The sequence below is a fragment of the Rhinolophus sinicus genome, chromosome 16, assembly GCF_057876585.1.
Source record: "Rhinolophus sinicus isolate RSI-liver-muscle chromosome 16, RSI-T2T, whole genome shotgun sequence".
Classification (NCBI taxonomy): domain Eukaryota; kingdom Metazoa; phylum Chordata; class Mammalia; order Chiroptera; family Rhinolophidae; genus Rhinolophus; species Rhinolophus sinicus.
Window position 1 is genome coordinate 165,183,316 of NC_142516.1, and position 22,739 is coordinate 165,206,054.

The window sequence follows — 22,739 nt, forward strand, 5'->3', positions numbered from 1 at the left end:
TTGAGCACCTGTCCTATATCCACACGTGACAGTACAGGCTCATGAAAGTGGGAACTATGTACCCAGTTGCTCAGTAACCATGACTTACACACAGAAGGGGCTTGACGAATGAACTCTGAGTTAGCGAGTAAACGTGTGCAGTGCACTGTCAGGTGCTCGGGATGTGACCCTCACAGGACACAAAGACAGAAACGTAAAGAATACGAAGTTTTTAAGAACTATAGTCAAGGTTTCCCAATAATCAAAGATACCATTTGTTGAGGCTGACAGTGGCCCACACTGTGCTGATGCATGGGTGTGGCAGGCAGAATAGCGGGCCTCAAATACGCCCATGTCCTAGTCCCAGGAGATGTATGTTACCTTACATGCCAAACAGGACTACTTTGCTGATGTGATCAAGGGTGCAGACCTTGAGATGGGGAGATTTTCCTGCATTAACACAATAAACTCAATGTAATCACAAGGGTCCTAATATGGGAAAAAGGACCCAAAGTCCAACACCTTGTGTTTAGCCCACATTGGACTTTGGACCTCCAGAACTGTACAATATGAAATTTGTGGGGTTTTAGGACACCGAGTCTGTGATAATTTGTTACAGTAGCAACAGGAAACAAATACAATGGGCTTCACATGCATTATCACATTTTCATCTTCTATAAACCTATGAACTATTATTTTCCTTCAGCAGATGAAGCAACTGAATTTCACAGAGGTTAAATAACCAGCCCACGGTTTTGCAGAGAGTAAAAAAGACAAAAAAATTAAAATATCTCAAAAATTGTTTTAATTACTTACACAGTAAAATGCTATTTTGGATATATAGAGTATATATTTAAATTAAATATTAAAATTAGTTTCACCTATTCTTTGTTGCTTCTTTAAATAACTGACTTCTAGAACATTTTAAATAACGTCTGTCACTTGCATATAATTCTAATGAATAATGCTGGCCTAGAATCTCATTCTCAACAGTTTGAATTTTATCACCCATCTTTGGACTTTTTTGAGCAAGAAACATGTGCTTTAGAGAATATAATGCAGGAAGCAGGTTAGAAGGTGGCTTGAAAAACACTGTCCCTGGTTTGCTGACCAGCTGGAAAGTTTTAAGTGTGGTCTTGGAAAGAGTTGATACAGGTTCACATCAGTCTCAAAACACACTTCTCTCTTTTGAGGAGTTTACAATTTAATCCCAGGTGGGGTTAAAATCCAGAGAAATGGCCTGAAATGGAATGGTTTTGTTAGGCTAATGTGCCAGAGAGGGAGGTATATGCTGGAATAACTAACAGGAGATGTGGGGTTGCTAAGGCAAGACGCCAAGTTGGAGTGAGTGTTCTCACTGGTGGAGTTAGAGCCAACAGTAGTAACAACAGTCATGTAGCTAGCATTTACTACGTCTGTGCCTATGCCTTACATACGTTAACGCATTTAATTCTCAGGACAACTCTCTGTGGTAGAGTTGTTATTATCATTCCCATTTGGCAGATGAGGAAACTGAAGCACAAAGAAGTTAAGTGGTCACTTGTCCAAACTCGCATATCCAGTCAAGGCAGAACTAGGATCAAAACCGGAGCTACGACCCAACCCACATCTCCATTCCGATCTGGAGCAGTTTTGACTGAGCAGTGGAGACATGGGGCTCTCAAGTTTGCAAGATCCAAGAAGGGAATGGAGGAGACAAGGGCTTCTCCTCCTGTTGGGAAACACTACACGGGGGGAACTGAGAGAAGACAGCTTCAGAAAAAAGGAGAGGAATTGGGGAGAGAGAAAGTCAAAGAGTGGGAAAGGACATTCTAATCTCAAAGGCCCTCCATTTCCATGAATCAAAGGAATAACTAAGGCAGAATTAAAAGCTCTGTTCCTCCCCCACTCAACTGCGCTTCAGAGATCTACCTGCCCCTCAGGAAAGAACTTCATACCTCTTTCTTATAGTAAGGCTGGTGGTTGGTCATGTCAACTTGGAGGCAGGAAATCCATCAAAAAGGGGCAGGTGTAAGCCCACTTTCCTGGGGCTCCATCCAAGACCAGCCAGCCCCAGGGACCATCACCCCTATGTTACTAGGCAGAAGTGTCCTTGGTGAATGGCAGCTATGGAGAAGATGCCACACCCAAACTCACTCCCAGAAACAGGACACAGTGACACCAAATTTCATGACTGCCTTTCACTTAGAAGGAAAAGTCATTTGAGATCCAAGGAAGAACCTTTCCAGATCAAGTTTGCACTGGTAAGGAGTTTTGGTAGCAAGCAAAAGAAAACAAATTCAAAATAACTTTAGCCAGTAAGAAAACACGAAATCACTGTGATACCTCCAGGCCTTGGAAACAGAATAGAACCAGGGTTGGAGACTCTGGCTCCCTGGCTCCCTCTAGGTCCTCTTGCATCTCTTTTGCTTTTCTTTTTTCTCACCACAGAGCACCTTTTTCCTGATTTCCAGACCATGTGGTAGGAAATGACCACCTATAGTTCCTAGGGTTATCTGTTGTAAATCCAAGCATCCAAGGAAGGGATTAATAAAGCTGACTAAAGGTTGGTTTGCTTTTTTGTTTGTTTGTTTGTTTAATCACATGCAGTGACAATTCTCAACAGGGTCAGTAATAAAATATTCTTCTCTGCTGGACCCAACTACTCCACAGCCACCCTTCCTCTCCACCACAACTGATAAATGTAAATAAGTATTGACTGATTAAAAAATAAATACAAGTTTCTTTTAAAAAAATAAATAAAATCTTTTCGTAATAATAGGGATGAAGAGGGAGCATTTGCTAGGTAAATTGCACCAAGATCCTTTAGGGAGAAGATAGCCTGTAATGAGGAATTTAAAAAGGACTACAATTGGAGTGTGACAGTCTGAATGTTGTAATAATATATACTCATTATGTTTGCTGATTTAATGTGCTTTGCTGATCATTTATAATGTTAACCTAGCTTTAAATAAATGGGCCTGTATCTGTTTTTCTTCCTCTAGTAATTACCATTACCTGTCTAAAAACCTGCTTCATCATTCAGTCACTGAGGGACCTAAAAAAATGTTGCAGTTCAGGTACAACCACAGTATGTTATTAGAGACTTTGTTCAGTTTGACTTGATGATTCAACAGTCAGGTCCTAACAGAAAACACTGGCATTTTCCCAAGTGAATCCAAATATAATTTTACACATGGCTTCCTAGCTCAGTTTGGGGGGGGTGGGGGTGGGGGTGGGGGTGTGTGTGTGAGGTGGAAGAGTGGAGCATCACTCCCTTCCAGTCTCCTACACATGGGTCAAATCCTTGAAAAGCCATCTTTGGATGGAAAATCACTTTCTTTTTATTTTTGAGGCAGGCAGGGTGGTGTATGACTCAAGTTATGATTTCGCACCTAAGGACATTCTAACTTTTTAAGAAAACCCACTATCCAAAAATCCAAACGTTTAAAACAAGTTAACTAGGTAGCAGGGACGAAGCTGCATCGATTTACAAAAGGGTTCAGTAGAGGTTTTAAGTAACTAGTCCCTTACATTTCCCTTATTGTGTTTCAGAAAGCTACTTACAGACTTCAGGAGTCTATTTCATAAAGGAGGTTTTTAAAAAGTATTAACTCTGATGATAAATATCGTTTTTAGAAAAATTGAAAACTATATTTTGAATATAAAAATCATCTATACTCCCAGCGTCAACACTGTCACCATTCTGGTGTACATCCTTGCGGTTTGCAAACACACCTTATGAAGACCGGTATATGAAGTGTGGGTATTTTTACAGTTTGTATTTTAACCTCTTGGGCTCCGCGGCGCAGGGGTGACCATCCGAGGCGGCGCCCGGCCGCGGAGGTGTCAGGGGCTCACAGCTCCCGTTTATCCTTCTGCCCCACGACCGGCAGCTGGGCTCCTGCAGGCTGGACACACTCCCTCCTGTCCTCATTCCGCGCCACCTCCTGAAACTTTCCAGTTTCAACCACGATAGTCTCTTAGACATCTCGTTAGCTCCAGCCCTCCCACTGTGGCATCAAAACCAGAAATCTCCTAAAAGCAGCAGTCACGTGGAACCTGGAGGCGGAAGCCCCCCAGCTGCGCGGGGCAGTGCGCGCTCCTGCGTGGGCGCCGCCCACTCGCGCCCGCCGCGCGTGCGCGCGCGCCACTGCGGACACGCGCCCCCTTCGGGCGGAGACGCGCCAGGGAAAGCGCGCGGCCGCGAGCCCCGGGCGCCATTTTGAAGTCGGTGTCCGGGCCGAGGTGCAGAGGGTCTACGCGGTGGCGGGAGCTCGCTGAGGAGTTTTTCACCGCGACGAGTGGTCTCGGGGGAAGGACGCGGACGGCGCGGGACTGGGAAGGAAGGCTTCTCTCTGGGCAGCCAGAGCCGCAAAGGTGGATCCGCATTGGTGCCCTGCGCGGGACCAGCGTCTCGGATGCGGGCGGAGCGCGGGGGGCCGCGGCGGCGGGAACCCGAAGCGCGGGGCCCGGGGGGCCTCATGTGAGAGCCGCGGAACCAGCCGCCGCCATCCCCGGAGCCCGGGGTGGTGTGTGGGGGAAGCCGCCGCCGGCAGCAGGTAACGGCGGAGGGTTAGTGCCGGAGCCCCGCTGCGACGGCGGGACTGGGGAGGGTCGGCCGACGGTGGTGGACTGCAGGGGGCCCGGGGCCGCGGGGTTCCGGGCGCGCGTGGGCCGCCCCTCGCGAGCGCAGGGCGGGGCGCAGCGCTCAGACCTTGGAGCCTGGAGCCTGCTTGGGGGCGTTGCCCCGCTCGCCAGCTTCAAAACATGTCAACAAGGCGTGGTGCGTGTGCGGCGGCCGCGTGCAGCCTCCCGCCGCCCCGGGGCGCCGCGGCTGCAGCCCGGCATTATTATCTCGGCAGGGGTTGATGACAGGCACCTTTGAGCTCGCGCTGGGGCAGGGCCACGCCCGTGCTAATAGCTGGAGAAATGAGGGGCATTAAATGTCAAAACAGGCTGTCCAGGTAGGGCGCGCGAGATAAGTCGGGGAGGTGGCGCAGGGAGGAGGGGATGCCCGCGGCGCGTAGCCAAGTGGAAAACTTGGTCAACTTGTGATGAGCAGCCGCTTCAGGTCGGGCCGCAGACAGGGATCAGGAAGCAGCCTATCAAATGATGGGCCTGCATCTCAGAGCTAAGAAGTGCGATTACTACTGTATGTGTTATCTTGTTGCTGATGATATCCAGTGGCCCAGATCTTTTAATTAGGCTTTTATTTTCTATCATTCCTGAAATATTTATAAAAATGCCATTGACTGCCAGTTATCTACAAATGACCACTACACAGATTTTCACCCGTACATTTTCCCTACCTTCTAGTTCTGAGAGGTAATCTCTTTCCGTGGCTTTATTTTTGTATGCCAGCCAAAGAATGCATGTTAATTTTGATATTAGTCAAAGCAGAACATAAATGGAAAGGAAATATGCCAAAGCAGGCTTTTGAGAGCTAAGTATAAATGGGCTTTTAAAATTACCACAAGCCCAGTGTACTAAGAGTGCCTGATACAATGAGGGACGCGTGGCTAAGTGGTCTCTTGTGCCCTTCATCTGACACAAGTGTGACTGCTCCTTTCAGAGGATGTGGAAATGATGAGTTAGTTCAGTAACTCCCTGCGCTGCTCAATTAATCTGCAGTTTTTCTTCATTAGTTTACTTTTTGGCCCTTCACAGTAGTTATATCAGTCCCTCACCAAATGCTCTAGTGGCCCAAGTTGCATCAATTATTTGGAGCCTGGAAAAGTTGCATTTTGAAATTGAATTGCTAGAGGCCTGCCTGGTTTTGATGCTCTACAAAGTCACTTGGACATTGATTGTCCAGCTTCCTTTTTTTTTCACTCCTGTTAAAATATAATAGATGTTTCATTTTGACGAAAAGGCAGAGATAATCCCTTGATGTAAATTCTTGGCAGACTGGTGGGTGCTTTGAATTGTTTAACTTTCTCTACAGGAGAACTTCATGTGTAAATAGATTTAATAAAATAGTTTTGAAAGCCATGTAAATTTTTGCATGGATAAATGAGATCATCTTGGAAAAAACTGACATTTAAAATTTTTATTAGATGCCCACTGGGTGATCTCTTTTTTCATGCACAAATGAGGATAATACAGAGACCATTTTTATTGGTATTTGCGCTTAGAGTTTTTTCTACTTTTAATGTACTAGAATTCTGAAAAATTATAGTCATATTATGTATGGTAATTTACAGATTTTGTTCTGCTATTTATAAAGTAGTAAGTGCCTAAAATACACTTTGGTGATCACATAATCTTATATCTGGATGAAGTGTTGCATACTTCTTTTTAATATGTCAACTTTTTTCTCCCCTCAACTTGGAAAGGAACCGAAATATACTTTATTTAAAACAGGGCGGTAATAGATAAAAGAAAGTATCTATTAGGATCAGCAAAGTATTAGTAAAGATAATTGTGTGAATAAGACTGTCATTTTATTTTCACTTATATGTCCATATATTCTAAAGTAAGATGAATAATTTCATCTTTAAGTTGGATAGTTCTGGTTTTAGACGACTTCTCCAGAAAGAGGAGATCAGCATTCTATAATGAGGAGTAGAAGTTATAAAGATGGCTTCGTCCTTTTTCCAGTCTCTGTTATCTCAAAATTCTGAAGAGTTTTAGATAGTCAGAAGAGAAATTATAAGCCCTAGGTAGCAAACTCTTTGTTCTTTGACCCAAATTTTGTATGCTAAAATTAAAGCAAGCCTTCAGAATAAGTTAAAGAAAAACAGGTCATAATGACAGTGTTATTTCAACCTCTAGTGGGACATTGTTACTGGGAGAGATATTTTTAAATTAAGATTACATTGTAGATTATACTACCCATCTCTAAACGTATTTTTAGAAAAGCATTCTTAGATTCACATGTAAATTTTAGTCTTCCGTGAAACTACCCTCTTGCCATCACCTCTGTCACTGTTTTCTCCCTTTCTTTACCCCTACTATTTCAATAGGATAGACACCATTTAATTCACTTACGTAGAGCAATGAGGGAAAGGCAGTTTATTGCACATGTGCTGAGACCTCCTGAGCTGATTTCAATGGCATGAAGAGCAGGGGTCGCTGCCATTGTTTCCCTCCAGCCCCCAATCCTTTTTCACAAAGTTTGCTAGCTACTGGGTAGAGAATCTGCAAAGACTTATTTGGTTAGGAGTCATACATATGCACATCCTTTGTCCCACACTGGAATCAGAAATTCGTGTCTGCTGATGTGCCAGAAGAAGAGAGTTGGAGCCACAAACTATCCTTTTCAAAAGCTACTATGACTCCAAATCCAAACCACCACCTTGCTAGAACTGCTCTCCAGAGACAAAAGTATTGCAGGCTCTAAACTAAATAGAGGTACTATTTAGTGGTCCGCACTTAGTTTAGAGCCTGCGATACTTATTTTTCTAAGTAACGAGTCAAAACAATTTTATCTGATTTACTTTTTTACCTGATTACAACGTAATTCATTGACATTAAAAGAAATACGTAAAATATAGAGAGTCATTGGCAAAAAAAAAAAATTACCTGTAATCGTACTATTAATATATTATAATCCAATTAACTGTTATAGTTACTATATTACTGTGGCGAGTCTACTTCCAATGTGTATTTCTCATACATAAGCTTCTTCTGTTCTTGCCCTCTCTCACACACACTTCATTTTAAAACAAAAATAGGATCATTTTTTCCTGTTTTTACTGTGTTGTGCACTTGAATGTCTTTAATACTGGACTGCTGTCCTGTACCTGTTGGACTGCATTACTGTACCTAAGTTCAACAGTCACCTATCTCCTTTCAGAAGCCCTGGTGTTTTTTATTAAATGCCTTCAAGAACTCTATGTGTTAATTATTTTCATTTTACAAACTGAAACACAGAAAGGTCAAGTAATTTTGTTCACGGCCACATAACAAGTGAGGTAGAGCCAGGATTCAAACCCAGGGAGCTTGATTTCAGAGCCCATACTATTTTGCAACAAAAAGACTATTTTCAAAGAAACAAATGGGATGAAGGTAATACAAATACATGTAATAAATACTTATAATTCAGAAACAACTTGGGGAAAATACTGCAATAGTAAGTGATGTGTTGGAAGAAGAAACCACATTCCAGGCCAAATAATGCATAGTAAGGATGAGTTTGCTTATTTTTAGCAGATTGGGTCTGACAGTAACATGTATCACAGACTGAACATGGAAGATCTGTTGGCTACTCAATTCAGTTCCTCTCTGGAGGTTCCTGGGACTCTGGTTTGCTTTGAATTTATGAGCTCGAATATAGCAGATATCTTCAGTTGACTTTTGAGAAACTTTTAGAAAGTGTCACTGTAGGTTCTCTCTTATATTCCTTTTAGTTAGTTGACTACAACTTTTGAAATATAAATTCTTGGTTTAGTTTCAAAATGATGATACTTTTCCCCCAAGTAAGTACAGTATAAATACAAATGTTTGAAAAATCCTGTATAGAATTTATAAAATGATAGTTGGTCTCCACTGGAATTTTTCATTATATTTTGTTTTGATATTCACCTGGAATTACTGTTTCGGTTCTTTCGACATGTTTATGTTTACAAATACATATGTACACATCTCAGTGACAGAAGAATGAATTTTGGATTTAGTTCTATTTAAAAGTTAAGTATGAAAAACATTATGTATTTTTTTCCAAATAGGATGAAACGAGGAGGAAGAGATAGTGACCATAATTCATCAGAAGAAGGTACTGCAGAGAAATCCAAGAAAATGAGGACTACAAAGGAGCATTTTCAGACTTGTGATTGGGGTAATCTCCTGCCGGACATTATTCTCCACGTATTTAAGTATTTGCCTCTTCTTGACCGGGCTCATGCTTCACAAGTTTGCCGCAGCTGGAACCAGGTATTTCATATGCCTGACTTGTGGAGATGTTTTGAATTTGAACTGAATCAGCCAGCTACATCTTATTTGAAAGCTACACATCCAGAGCTGATCAAACAGATTATTAAAAGACATTCAAACCATCTACAGTATGTCAGCTTCAAGGTAATACTTTAAATTATTTTTAAAAATAAAGCGTATTTAGTGGCTTTTGTACCCTAAATCAGTACATCTTCTCATATTTTTGAAATATTGCCTTTCTAGGGAAAGTACTTAAAATATTTAGAATTATCGTGTACCTTAGAAGCTGTCACAAATAATATTGAAGCTAAATTACTCCACTTTATTATAATTATTAATTTCTTTCAAAAGTAGAAGCACTAAGAATAAATCATTGACCAAAGCTGTTAATCACGTTGAATTATTGTGAACAATTTGAAGAAGAAATATACAATAAAAATTTTTAAATGTGCAGATTATGATTGACTAAAACTTAATTGTTATTTCTATCTAACAGGGACTGAGCTTGCTTATTGATGGCTTTATGACATGGGGTCTTCAAAGAAAAAGGAGATAGAGAAACTTATGTAAAAGGTTTAGATGAATATATTTTAGAGAGAAATACAAAAATGTATGTGGAAGAATGCCAGAAAGAACTTTTTTTCTTTTCATTGCTGGAAGGGACATATTGGAAATCATGCAGTGATGAAATAAATGAAGTGGGGTGTCTTTTTGAGATGTCCAGGATAGTTCAAGGAATCACAGTGGTTTGTATGAGTACAGAAGCATGTAATGTTTTGTTCTGGGGATTAGTAATGGATTATGGGCATGTTTACTAAATTCTTAACACACCTGATAATTATTGTTCAAAAGTAACGCATGAATAGCTGATTTACCTGTGTCTAGCAATTGTTAAACAGGTCAAGTTAAACCTAGACAAAGCAATAGTGCGTAACCCAGAGTTCCTTACCAAAACTAAAGTCTTGTCTGCTCCCAAGAATGTCATTCCTTCTTAGATGGAATGTCATTCACCTATAGGTGTCCAAGGAGGAGGAAAGACCTGGTGATGGGAATGGTTGAATATTATGGCCTCCTTCCCACAAAAATGCATACAGACACTCAGGCCACTGGGGGTAGGATTGCTAGGTTTAGCAAATAAAAATAGAGGAAGCCTAGTTAAATTTGATTTCAGACAATCAACAAATATGTTTTATATAAATATGTCCCATGCATTATTTGGGACACACTTAATACTTACTTAATTAGATGTCTTACATGTTGCCTAGTAACCCTAATGAGGGACAAGGATAGGGTAATGGCAGAAGGATTGAACACACAAAATCCAGGAGCTCCTCAGGTGCCGTTCCTCCCCCACATCCCCATGAAGAAACCTGAAGAGCCTTCCCTTTGGTTTCAGTCATCTTTGAGTTGCCTGAGAGCGTTCTAATGCTAAATACTATAAAAAGATGAGTATAACACATTAATCTTAACAGGCCTAACGACTGCTTCCATCCTGTGGATTGGCTGGGTCGGTATTAATCTTTTATAGCCTGTGGCACTATTCAGCTGTGTCCAACTTGCATAACCCTCACAAAACCATTTGTGCTATAAATTAAACATTTTTATTGTCTATTTTGCTGAGGAAATAATTTTTGATTTGCAAAATGAGCCACGTCACAGGAATCTTTTGTGCTCTCTTGGTAATACATTTAATTCATCACTGACTATAGGCCAAAGAGGCTTATAGTTAGTTATTAGTGAGACAGTGGTTCTCAAACTTCGTGTTCGTCAGAACCACCTAGAGTGCTTGTTGAGGCAGAGATTGCTGAGTCCACCCCCAGAGTTTCTGATTCAGGTGGTCTGGGTTGGACATGAGAATTTGGGTTTCTAGCAAGTTCCCAGGTGATGGCGATGCTGCTGGTCCAGGGACCACACTTTGAGAACCACTGGAGCAGAGAAACTGAGTCGAAGGGTAGTATTAGGTTGGTGCAAAAGTAATTGCGGTTTAAAAGGTTAAAAAGAATTGCAAAAACCGCAATTACTTTTGCACCAACCTAATACTAAAATAGCTCTGAAACTTTAGTATAGATCGGTATGTCAGTTGTACGACCTTCAGAACATCTTTGGTTAAGCTAATGAACATTAATCTGGAAATAAAAGTAATGGTACTACTTTTAACTGTTCTAAGATGCTTTTTAGCCCAGAGAACAACTTCCTTTTTGGTAAAAGAGCTCCTTACATCCTTGAGGAGTTTTTTGGCCACCTTTCTCCCAGGAATCTATGCAGAAGAGCAGATACTTCTCATTTGGTTCAGATTTTCACGCTTGACTGGTTGTAGGCCCTCATTGTACTTCACATTCGTTTTTTCATTAATAACATTAATGATGAATCCCAGGTTGTGATTCACTTGAACCTTCTGATTACTCATTCAGTTTCTGGAGTCTTGAAACGTGTACCTTAGACATTGCCTTTATATGTGTGATTGGATCTACTAACAAATACTCGTATAATTACTTTTCAATGATAAATTCATGCATCCCATTATGTTATTAGTCAGTTTGGAATAAATCAACTTAAAAGCCAAGTCCTTTGAAGATTAAGTATATATCTTACAACAAAAGTTAAGTCTTGACAGTTGCCCTTATAATTTCTCAGGCATACTCAGAAAAGACTGATGTGGTATGTGAGGTTGGGTGATTGGAAAAAATCTGTATTCTTTAAATTATAATGCAGTAAATTAATAACTATATTTCTTGGCTTTTATAAAGTTAAGGTATGCGCAGAGAAATATAAATATATCCGTGGGTAAATGATGTTTTCTCTTCGAAGGTGGACAGCAGCAAAGAATCAGCTGAAGCAGCTTGTGATATATTATCGCAACTTGTGAATTGCTCTTTAAAAACACTTGGACTGATTTCAACTGCTCGACCAAGTTTTATGGATTTACCAAAGGTATCTTGCTGGTTTTGTTTTATTAGCTGTTACTGAGAAATCCATCGAAACCCTACCTGTTTCTTGTACTGATGATGGGAGTGCAAAAAAAGTAGTATATATAAAATGGAAAACTGGTTACTATTTAGAATGCTAAACAATAGGTTTTTTAAATCTTTTCTTTATCCTTGTGCTTCTTCATGGGTAAAGTTGCAGAGTGAATGAGTTTGACAAAGAAACGAAGAAAAACTGAGATGCAAGCATATTAGAAAAAAGACATACAGATGCTCCTTTTTGGACTTTTAGTGCAGATTGGTGAAATTATAATCAAAGAAAGTAGACAGTGCCAGTATTGAAAGTAGTTATAGCTTGCTTATAAAAGCTTCTGGTAAGGGTGTAAAGATGTATTCTTGAGCAAAGTTAGTATCAGTACAACTTGGACTAATTTACAGATTTTATTTAAAGAAAACTTGGTGAAGAGTTAATTTATATTCATATTGATGTTCTAACATGATCCTACATGTAATTAGAAATAGTTTCTCTCTCTCTAATAAGTATTCTCTTAAAATAGTAAGAGCTGTGCATTTTTAGAAGGGCAACTAATAAAGGCCCTTGAGTATGTTAGCTAATGTTCAGTAGGTTAGTATCCAAAAATAATTTAAAAGGTTTTCAGAGTGTACCACCAACTGAAATGTAGACATCCCTTTAAAACACCTAATAGTTTAATTTACTAGGATGATTCAGGAGGAAGTACTACTAAATTGAGTGTATGTTGTAATCCAGGTGGTTCAATGGGCTATCAGTAACAAACGTATCACCAGTTAATTTCAAAGTCTTAATTGATTTTACAAAAGACCACTAACTGTACATTTCAGATAAAATGTTTGCCTTGTGTGTAAAATAAGGGAAATGGGCAAGAGAATCTGTTCATTTCAGCATTTTAAGATTCTAAGTACATGAGTTACTGTGGTTCTCAAACTTAATGTGCATAAAAATCATCTGAGGAACTTTTGAATTTTGGATTACTATCCTTATTCCAATTTTCCCTTCCTAAGAGCAGTCCAGTCCTAAGGTGGTTCAAAGACCTCACTCTAAGAAACGCCAAGCTACATGGTATTGGTAGTACCTCGTTCAAGCTTCATATGGGAAATGAAATGTTATGAATTGATTTTTTGTAATGTACATACCATAGTTAAAAAAACATACATATGCTGTGTATGTAAAACATACCATATTAAAAGGTATTTTGAACATAATTTATTTTTTTCTTATTACTCAGGGTTATTATTATGCATATTTACTACTGGTACTGTGCTTGTATGTAGCGGTTTTGTGTTTGGGAACTATGGATGTATCTAGGACTGCTTCCTTCCTTGTTAAAGGGGCCTAGGATGCTTATACTATTTTTCTTTTTTTTTTTTTTCCTTTTCCTGTTATGGCTTATATAGAGATTGAGTAGGGTGTTGCTGTATCTTGCAAATCCTGGGAGAACCAGAAAGAAGTGTGTTTGACCAGAGCTAAACCTGAGAGAAATGGGAAAAAGAAGGCAGTGATGCAGTCATGAGTATACTAATGAAGAAATGTGATCAAGATATAATTGAATTTGATATTAAATATTAGGAGAAAGATGTTCACATTTAAATAGTAAAACATTTAATCAAAATTTAAGTAGTTAATCAGTTACTTAATTATAGTAGGGAAAAGTAAGCTAGGGATAGTTTTTCATTGTACAGTTTGACCCTTGAGCAATGGAAGGGTTAGGGGCATCAACCCCCAAGCAGTCAAAACTTCACATATAACTACAGTAGGCCTCAGCATATGCGGACTCCCAGTCATGGATCAAACATAGTTGACCCTTGAACAACACAGGTTTGAGCTGCATGGGTCCAGTTGTATACAGATTTTTCAGTTTTTTGATTGGCCTCTTCCCTTACTCTCCTGGATCTTTTGTCTATTGGTTATGGCTTCTTAGTTCTTACTATTCAGAGTTACATACTTTGGCCATACTTCAGTTCCTGTTTCCCTACAGTGGTTCCTTTAGGTCAGATTCTCTGTCCAAGTGATACTTAGTATATGTGTATAATAAATGGAATGATATTGGTACATTTGTGGAAAAAAATACATTGAAATAAAACAGGCTTGAAAATACTATACATAGTTAACATATTTAAAGGCATTTTAAATTTGGAATTCTATTTAGGTATTACTTTTATTATTTTAGAATCAGATTTTGTATGAGCTTCTATATTCCAAATGAGTCTTTCCTAGCTTCTGAGTTGATTGACTGTTATTTTAATTTTTAATGATTATGTTTATAGTTATTATTTTAATGGTCAATACTATCAGATCAAAAAATATTGAGTATTGTAGTTCAGTGTTATCAAACACTAGGGTTTCCGGGTAAGATGATGTGGAGGGTCTGAGAAGTATTTTCATCCTGGATTCCAGAATTCCTCTTTTTTACTAAATCATAATTGTTGTGATTTAGAGACACTAATCCTGAGGCTTGGTGTCTTTTTTTTTTCTCCCACAGGTAAAAAGCGCTCTTCTCAGAGATGGCAGATAGTCAGCTCTTTCTTACCACAGTCCCGACAGCAGAGTGAAGGGGATGCTACCCCTAAAACAGTTACAAAATACATCATTAGGGTTCAGATGAGCCATGTATGTATTAAAGACAACCCATGAATTCTTATTTGTAAAGTTAAAACGTTGTATTTGTTTTGCTTTTCAGTCTCACTTTATCTCTGCGCTCACGGTTGTGTTTGTAAACTCCAAATCCTTGTCCTCGCTTAAGATAGATGACACCCCAGTGGATGATCCGTCCCTCAAAGTCCTCGTGGCCAACAACAGTGACACGCTGAAGCTGCTGAAAATGAGCAGCTGTCCTCACGTCTCTCCAGCAGGTATGTTGTGCTTTGTCAACATTTTAGTGAAAATATTGATGTGTTTCATCAAATGGAGAAAACCTGACCATTAACCTTGAAAGCAGGTTAAAGTGGTTATTTCATCTCTTCTGCATAAAGGTATTTTTAATGTCAATGCAATAGCATAAATTCTGTAGCATTGACATTTCAAACTTATTTTCTTACCTTTTTATTTGGCAATTTATGTCCAACCTGTGCTAGAAAACAAGCAAAACAGAAAAAAAAAGGGAAAAGACAATATGAGGTCTGTCTGAGGCGCCCTTATAGATAAAACTGAATTTTCTCTAATCGTAGTTGAGCTAACGGTAGGTTTTTGAGTCAGTGCAATCTCATAATTGCTTTTCTTCTCACTATGTAAAGGAAAAAAGGTTGTGCTGAAGTTGTTGCCTTATTGCAAGACAATGCTTTCTTTCCTCTGTTGAATTTTGGAGCCAAGAGCTCATCAAATGGGGCAATAGCATTATAGAGGCTCTTGCCAACTTCTCTTGTATAGATTTTTTTAACTATTCTACATTATTATAGTTTAAGATCATTTAAATTCCAAATGGTTTGTATCACAAACTAAGTATAAACCTGTACTTCATATTACTCTGTGATGCTTCGCTCCTGACTCATTCTCCCACCATTGACTTTCCTCGCAATCCTTTCACTGTGTTATTTGGGAAATCTGGTTTTAAGGGAGAGTGTTAAATCCTTGAGCTCTTTACAGAACACCTCCCACCTTTTTGACATAATTAAATCCTGGCTTTCCCCCAAGAAAATGATTTCCCTCTTCAGTGGAGGTTACTTGCTCATTCTCTGTCTCCCACATGCAGGATCTTGGTGATGAGAATGACTAGGTCTCTTGCAATGCAGTTGGCCTGTATCCACGGGTTCTGGGTTCCACAGCTAGGGATTCAACCAACTGTGGATTGGAAATACTGGGTGAAAATGTTACATTGTTTCTGACATGTACTGTGTACTTAGGCCTATGATGGTGACATCTGTACTGAACATGTACAGATTTTTTTCTTGTTACTATTCCCTAAACAATGCAGTATAACTATTTACACAATATTTAGATTGTATTGAGTATTACAATTAATGTAGAGATGATTTAAAGTATATGGGAGGATGTGTGTAGATCATAAGCAAATACTGTTCCATTTTGTATAAGGGACTTGAGCATCTGGAGTTTGGTATCTGCGTGGTGGGGTGGGATGGGTGTGTGGGTTCTGGAACCAGTCCCTCAGGGATACGAAAGGATGACTATATTTTCTTAGCTGCTTCTGCCACTTCCAGATTATCACTGAAGATGATAATTGAATTTAAGGGTTACCACTTGGTCAACTTTTACTATCACTCTATAGATTTGCTATGAGAGTAAGGTCCATACTTCATAGCTTCATGGTGTACAAGGTCCTTTGTATCCTGACCTCCCCCTGGCTCTTTAATCGTGTTTGCTACGCACACACATGCAGCTTTTACTTGAGCCCTATGTAACTATAGTTCTTTGTACCTGTGTGTCATCAGTGCTTTATACCTTTTTCTTTGTCCCCTTCTTCATCTAGATAACTCCAGCCCAGCTTTCAAAATTCAGCTCGTGTTCTGGTTTTATTCCTGTTTCCTCCTCCACTCTGGTTTAGATACCCACCTGTTGTTTTCATCGCACTCTGAACGTAACTTGTAGCACTTAACCACACTGTATGAGAGCTTTTGGGTCTCAGGTTTCTCTGAGACTGAGCTCATTCTCGCTATCCCGGTACATCCATGTTCATTTATGTTTATTAAATATACACAGCAATTCTGATAGTATATGGTAAGCTTGCTTGGTTTGATCTGATGGCTTTAGACTAGTTTTTCAGGAAGGGAAGAGAGGAGAAAGTACTTACAAGACATTTTAATTTAAGAGTATAACAATAGAGGACTTTAAGATTAACATATTTGCATATTTTCTTTCCATATTTTGCACATTTGTACAATTTCTTTAACTTGAAATTAAGAGCTATTTTCTGTCTTTACTGAACATCTTGTCAAACTTTTATCCCATTTCATAAAGTCCTTATAATTGTCTATTACTGGACGCCTAGGCACCATTTGAAAATTGATTTTCCTCCTTCCTCTGATTGTTCCTACTGTTTCCTTTGCTGGTTTTTCTTTTCATTCCTTAAATTTTGATGTTTAACTGTGTTCTGTACTGAGTCCTTTTTTATTTTACTGTGTAAACTCTGGGCTCTGTCATCATCTATGACTTCAGTTACGTTCTATGTTAATACCTGCAGAGCTGTGTATTGAGCTGCTAATGGCCCAGTGCTTCTAGAATGTCTCCCTGATACTTCAGACTAATGAATTTCCTTTCCAGATCTCTTTTTTTTCCCCTTTTTACTATCTCAGTGAATGTCACCGTCCATCTGGTTTTCAGGAACCTGACAGACATCCTTCCTTGATTCCTCCTGCCCTTACTTGCTACATTCCTTCAGTCTAGGAGGGCTGGTGACTCCATCACTGAAATATGCCTTGAATTTCTATGTTGCCATAGAAGGAATGTTTGTGTTGGCTCCCTCAACCCAGGTCATGTGTTGAAGCTGGCATCCCCAATGTGATGGTACTTGGAGATGGGTTGGGAGGTAATTAGGTCATGAGGGTGGAGCCCTCATGCATGGGATTAATGCCTTCTAAGACAGGACTAGAGCGATGATCTCTCTTTCTGCCATGTGAAGACACAGCCAGAAGGGGGCCATCTAAAGTCAGGAAGCATTCTGGCCTTCACCCAAACCCCACTGGTGCTGGCACCTTCACCATGGATTTCCAGCCTCCAGAACTATAAGAAATACATTTTATTGTGAAAGCTACCCCGTCAACAGGATTCTGTTAAGTGTTCCAAACCGACTAGGACACAGTACTTTTCTTCATCTCCACTCGTACTACTCTAGTCCAGGCCCCTACGATCTCTGTGCTGTACCCTCTGAACTGATTGCCGAACTCGCAACCCTTGCTCTTCTCTAATCTGATTTCCATGCTACAGCCACAGTAATCTTTCTAAAATATAAATGTATGTGTTTTTTCTTTCCCCTCCAGTTTCCTTCAAAACTTCTCACTATGCTTTGGATAAGATCCAAACTCCTTACCATGGCTGACAAGGTCACACATGACCCGGTCCTTGCCTGTCTGTTGGGCTTCATCTTTTAAGATGTTCTCTTACTTGGATACTGTATATTGAGCTTCGGTCAGTTCTTAGAACGCTTGCGTTTTCTTCCACATCTCTGGCTTTTCACACAGGATATACCATTCCTGTATATTTGCCTTCTCCACTCACCTTTTGCCCTAGCTTGATCCTTCCACTTCTGTAGGTTTCACTGTGTTAGTTCTGGCAGATCTTCCCCAGTTCCCTTGTTATGACTCCCACAGCATTCTTGTTTAATTATCTGCTGCCTTTTGTTAGGATCAGGATGTTTTGTTCCTGTTGTATCTTTACATGTCACTCAATTATCAGCTGAACTAATGAGCATTAGTTACTTGGTATTCTATCCTGTTGTAAGCCAACATTTGCCTTATAGTTCTTTTAAGGTTAGACGCTTGTTCCACATTTTTGCTGCGATTATTAAAATTAACTATTTTGGCATGTAGCAGTTTGCTTCTATTAATTTCTTCCTTAGGACAAACTATTAAGAAGTGGAAGAACTAGGTCAAATCTTTTTTATGCTTTTTGCTGTGTTTTCTTCCAAATGAGTTGTATGAATCTGTAACTCCACCAGCAGTAGATTTTTATACCAGTTTTATAACAGCTTTATTAAGATACAATTTAGATACCATACAGTTTACAACTTGGTTTTTAGCATATTGACTGAGTACTGCATCCATCACTGCAGTCAATTTCGGAACATTTTTATTATCCCCAAAAGAAACCACATATGTCTTAGTTTTTACTCCCCCACCCCACCCCTCAAACCCTAATCCCAACCAGCTTTAGGCAGCTGCTAATCTTTCTATAGATGTGAGTATTCTGGACATTTCATGTAAATGGAATCATAGTTTATGCGGTACTTTGTGACTGGCTTCTTTCACTTAATATGATGTCTTCAGGGTTCATCCATGTTGTAGAATGTATCAGTATTTTATTTTATTGTCAGATATTCCATTGCGTGGCTATGCTACATTTATCTTTTGACCAGTTGGTGGAAATTTGGGTTGTTTCCACCTTTTTACTATTATGAATAATGCTGCTATGAAAAGTCATATACAAGTTTTTGTTTGGACCTGGTTTAATTTCTCTTGGGTATATACCTAGCAATGGAATTGATGAATCATAGTAACTCTGTTTAACCATTTGAGGAACTGCCAGACTGTTTTCCAAAGCAGCTGTACCATTTTACATTTCTGTTAGCAGTGTATGAGGATTCCAATTTTTCTACATTCTCACTAACCCTTATCTGTCTTTGATTTTAGCTATCCTATTGGGTGTGAACTGGTATCTCATTGTGGTTTTAATTTGTATTTTGTTAATGACTCAAATGTCTTTTCATGTGCTTATTGACCATTGTGTACCTTTGAAGAGATTGCTATTCAGATCCTTTGCCTGTGTTTTAATTAGGTTGTCTTTTTATTATTTAGTTGTAACAGTTTACCAGTTTTATTTTTGTCACTATTGTGTTAAGTATTTAAACACTTGTGACTATGTATTAGTTTCTATTGCTGCATAACTAACAACTACACATTTAGCAGCTTAACCAACATTTATTACTGCTAAGATTCTGTAGGTATGGCTCAGCTGGCTGCTGTGCTTAGACAGAGAAGCTCTGAATCTCTCTGACTTGCACTTCTGCAACCAGCCAGAGAAAACTTGATTTTGCAGGGACTCATGCAGTTATATTAGGATCACCTGGATAATCTTACTGGAGAGCCAACTGTGCTATGTAATGTGATAAAAGAAAGGGAGTGATAATCACATTCACAGGTTGCAGGGATTAGGGCATGGGATTTGGGGACCACTTTTAGAACTATGCCACAACTCTTTTAGTAATTATTAAATGATATCTCAAAGTTTCTTTTATTTGCATCTTTGGTTACCATTTCCCATGTGTGTTTTTATATCAGGCTTTATGAGATTTCAAAGAACAAAGGTGTGTTCAGGTTACACTGGGAGATCAGGCTTTATTTTAAAGTATAGACATACCTTGTTGAGAACAGAAATTTTGCAGTGGCTGAATGGTGCAGTACAGATGTCTTTTTTTCCTTTTTCTGGTGACTCTCTTATACTGGTGACTTTGTTTATCTCCACTAATTCTATTGCCTGTGTTCTCCTCCCACTGCTAGGAAGCTTTTGGCTTATTGGTAGCCTCAGTCTTATCACAGCTTAAGTGGTAGTTAAGGCCGTGAATTTAAGACTCACTCATCACTGAGTCTCTGAGTTCCAGCTGTGCTGTCTTTAGTTAGCTGCTTCAACTTCAAAATAAAAATAATACTTATCTAGGTTTTTTTTTTAGTATTTGTGGGATAACATATCTAGTACCCAACATATCTACAATAAATAGTAGATAATATGATGTGTGTTTTGTTCTTATCCTTTCTAAATACAAGAACGAAATGGTTTCAGTGGATTATTTATCAAATAGTATTGGGTCTTCTATGCAGATTTCTTAGTAGGCCACTTTAGAGATCAGATATTGACCTTTGGTAAATCCACTGCTGCCTTAAGGGTTTGGGACAGTTTTGAAGCATAGTGCCCTAAGCATAAGAACCATTTAAAGAGAGCTTTAAAAGTCTTAATGTATATTTCCATTAATGTGAATTGGGTAGTTACCTTTTGACTCATTTATATAATGGTATCTTGGTATTATTTCTTTATAGAAATTTTACAAGCTTATTATATGTGTTATTAGCAGTTAAACCCTGCACATTTGATAGAAATCTTTTTTTTTATCAAATGTTTTATTTAGTTACAAAAATCGTATATTATATGTTTTTACCTTATTTTGATTAAGATTAGGTTTTGAATTTCAAAAAATGTTCTTTGGCTTCTGTTGCAATACTCATGTAATTTTTCTTGCTTAACCTGTAAGTTTAGTATTAATAATCAATTTTTTTTTAAAATGCTGTACATTACTGGGATAAACTTAGTCATGGTATATTTTAAAATGATACAATTATTAGTAATTTGATTTTTCTGAGTTGATAAAGTGAGCTTCATTTCTTTTTTAAGGTATCAGATTTAGAATTAGTCTCATTAAAATTAGTAATAGATTTCTAAATGTTTGTGACCTACTTTCTGCTACAACCATACAAGTAAATTTTAAATTGTATAGCTTTGTGCTAAGGGAAATGTTAAGATTTTCTTGTGGGATATGTACTTGATTAAATTTTTGAACATATGATGAACTTTCACAGAAATCTGTAAATAATTAGGTCTTTTTCCTTCCAAGGTATCCTTTGTGTGGCTGATCAGTGTCATGGCTTACGTGAACTGGCCCTGAATTACCACTTGCTAAGTGATGAATTGCTGCTTGCTTTATCTTCTGAGAAACATGTTCGATTAGAACACTTGCGCATTGATGTAGTCAGTGAGAATCCTGGACAGACACACTTCCATACGATTCAGAAGAGCAGCTGGGATGCTTTCATCAGACATTCACCCAAGGTGAACTTAGTGATGTATTTTTTTTTATATGAAGAGGAATTTGATCCATTCTTTCGGTATGAAATACCTGCCACCCATCTGTACTTTGGGAGATCAGTAAGCAAAGATGTGCTTGGCCGTGTGGGAATGACATGCCCTCGACTAGTTGAACTAGTAGTGTGTGCTAATGGATTACGGCCACTTGATGAAGAGTTAATTCGAATTGCAGAACGTTGCAAAAATTTGTCCGCTATTGGACTAGGGGAATGCGAAGTCTCATGTAGTGCCTTTGTTGAGTTTGTGAAGATGTGTGGTGGCCGCCTGTCTCAATTATCCATTATGGAAGAAGTATTAATTCCTGACCAAAAGTATAGCTTGGAGCAGATTCATTGGGAAGTGTCCAAGCACCTTGGTAGAGTATGGTTTCCAGACATGATGCCCACGTGGTAAAGACCACATGATGTAGGGCCTGATGAATAGCACCTTAACTCAAAGCATATTGTATTATAATAAAAGTTTATTTCCTGTAGTTCTGATGTTAATTCTACTATTTTGTGGCACAGAAATTTGATACCTACATTGAGTATATAAGGATTGTTTATTAGAAGACCCATGGACCAGTTTTGGTCAGAAAACTTCATCTGTTTCTTTAGCCTCATAGCAATCAAATCGCAGAAAACTAAGAAAAAAATGTGGTTCTAAACTGAAAGTAATAACCTGTTATAAAGATTAAAAACTTTACGGTCTGAAGGAACAAAACCTATATAATATCCAAGAATTGAGTACTGATAGATTTTCCAAAATGTTATGCTGTCTATGCATTTTTTAAAAATGTAAACTTGACATTTTAGGGTCTTCAGTTATACATACACCTGTTATAAGGTGTTTAATATAGCTCAGGAAAGTGAGCATTTTGTGAGAAAAATGTAGGATATTTCATATCTAATGAAAAAGATTGGTTTATTGTTCTCAAATGTTATAAAGCTGTTTAATGACATATATATATATATAGTTTATATATATATATATATTATTTATATATATATATATAAATCGAACACTTCGAAAACATATATGTCACATAGTGGTTATTACAGAAGGATAATACACAGCCAGGATCATACTAAAAGAAAATAAACAGAAGGGTCGCATTGTTTAGCTTTGTATACGTTTAGATTTGCTCTGTAATCTGCTAAACCATATAAATTTCTGTTCTGTGATATGTTACTATGTATGTGGCGCTTGAGGCAGCATATGTAAAGTAAGGAATGCTTCACCAGTTCTCCTTGGTTTTGTTTATCTTTATGTAAAATAGTTTTGAAGTGTTATACAATCATTAAAATGAAAAGCTTACCTATTTTAAAAAGCTAAATTGAAATAATTAAAGGTAGAACTTTAAAATGTTTAAAAAATTATTTCCATGAAAGAATATTAGTCACCAGTGAATCTTAGTGATGGCTCCTTTTTTTCCATTTTGG

At 38.5% G+C, this 22,739-nt stretch overlaps 1 protein-coding gene across 3 annotated transcripts; it reads left to right on the forward strand.

The window, feature by feature from the left end:
- The first annotated feature begins 4,204 nt into the window (after positions 1-4,204).
- Positions 4,205-21,790, forward strand: FBXL3 (F-box and leucine rich repeat protein 3). 3 transcript variants are annotated; one of them, XM_019738170.3, is made up of 5 exons: positions 4,205-4,338; positions 8,631-8,979; positions 11,644-11,766; positions 14,477-14,648; positions 21,068-21,790. In XM_019738170.3, the coding sequence occupies exons 2-5, from the start codon at positions 8,632-8,634 to the stop codon at positions 21,709-21,711; spliced, it is 1,287 nt and encodes a 428-aa protein (XP_019593729.1). In that variant the 5' UTR covers positions 4,205-4,338; position 8,631; the 3' UTR covers positions 21,712-21,790. The 3 variants fall into 3 exon arrangements, with proteins under 3 accessions (XP_019593729.1, XP_019593727.1, XP_019593728.1); XM_019738168.3 differs by lacking the exon at positions 4,205-4,338 and adding an exon at positions 4,387-4,520; XM_019738169.3 differs by lacking the exon at positions 4,205-4,338 and adding an exon at positions 4,387-4,520 and having other exon boundaries at positions 8,631-8,835.
- Positions 21,791-22,739: the final 949 nt, after the last annotated feature.

What these genes read in the sequence shown, in the direction of transcription:
- FBXL3 (XM_019738170.3), top strand. Translation starts at nt 8,632, where the DNA reads ATGAAACGAGGAGGAAGAGATAGTGACCATAATTCATCAGAAGAAGGT. An exon ending in TACAGTATGTCAGCTTCAAG is followed by an intron (nt 8,980 to 11,643) that starts GTAATACTTTAA and finishes TTCTCTTCGAAG; the next exon opens with GTGGACAGCAGCAAAGAATC. An exon ending in TCCTCACGTCTCTCCAGCAG is followed by an intron (nt 14,649 to 21,067) that starts GTATGTTGTGCT and finishes TTTCCTTCCAAG; the next exon opens with GTATCCTTTGTGTGGCTGAT.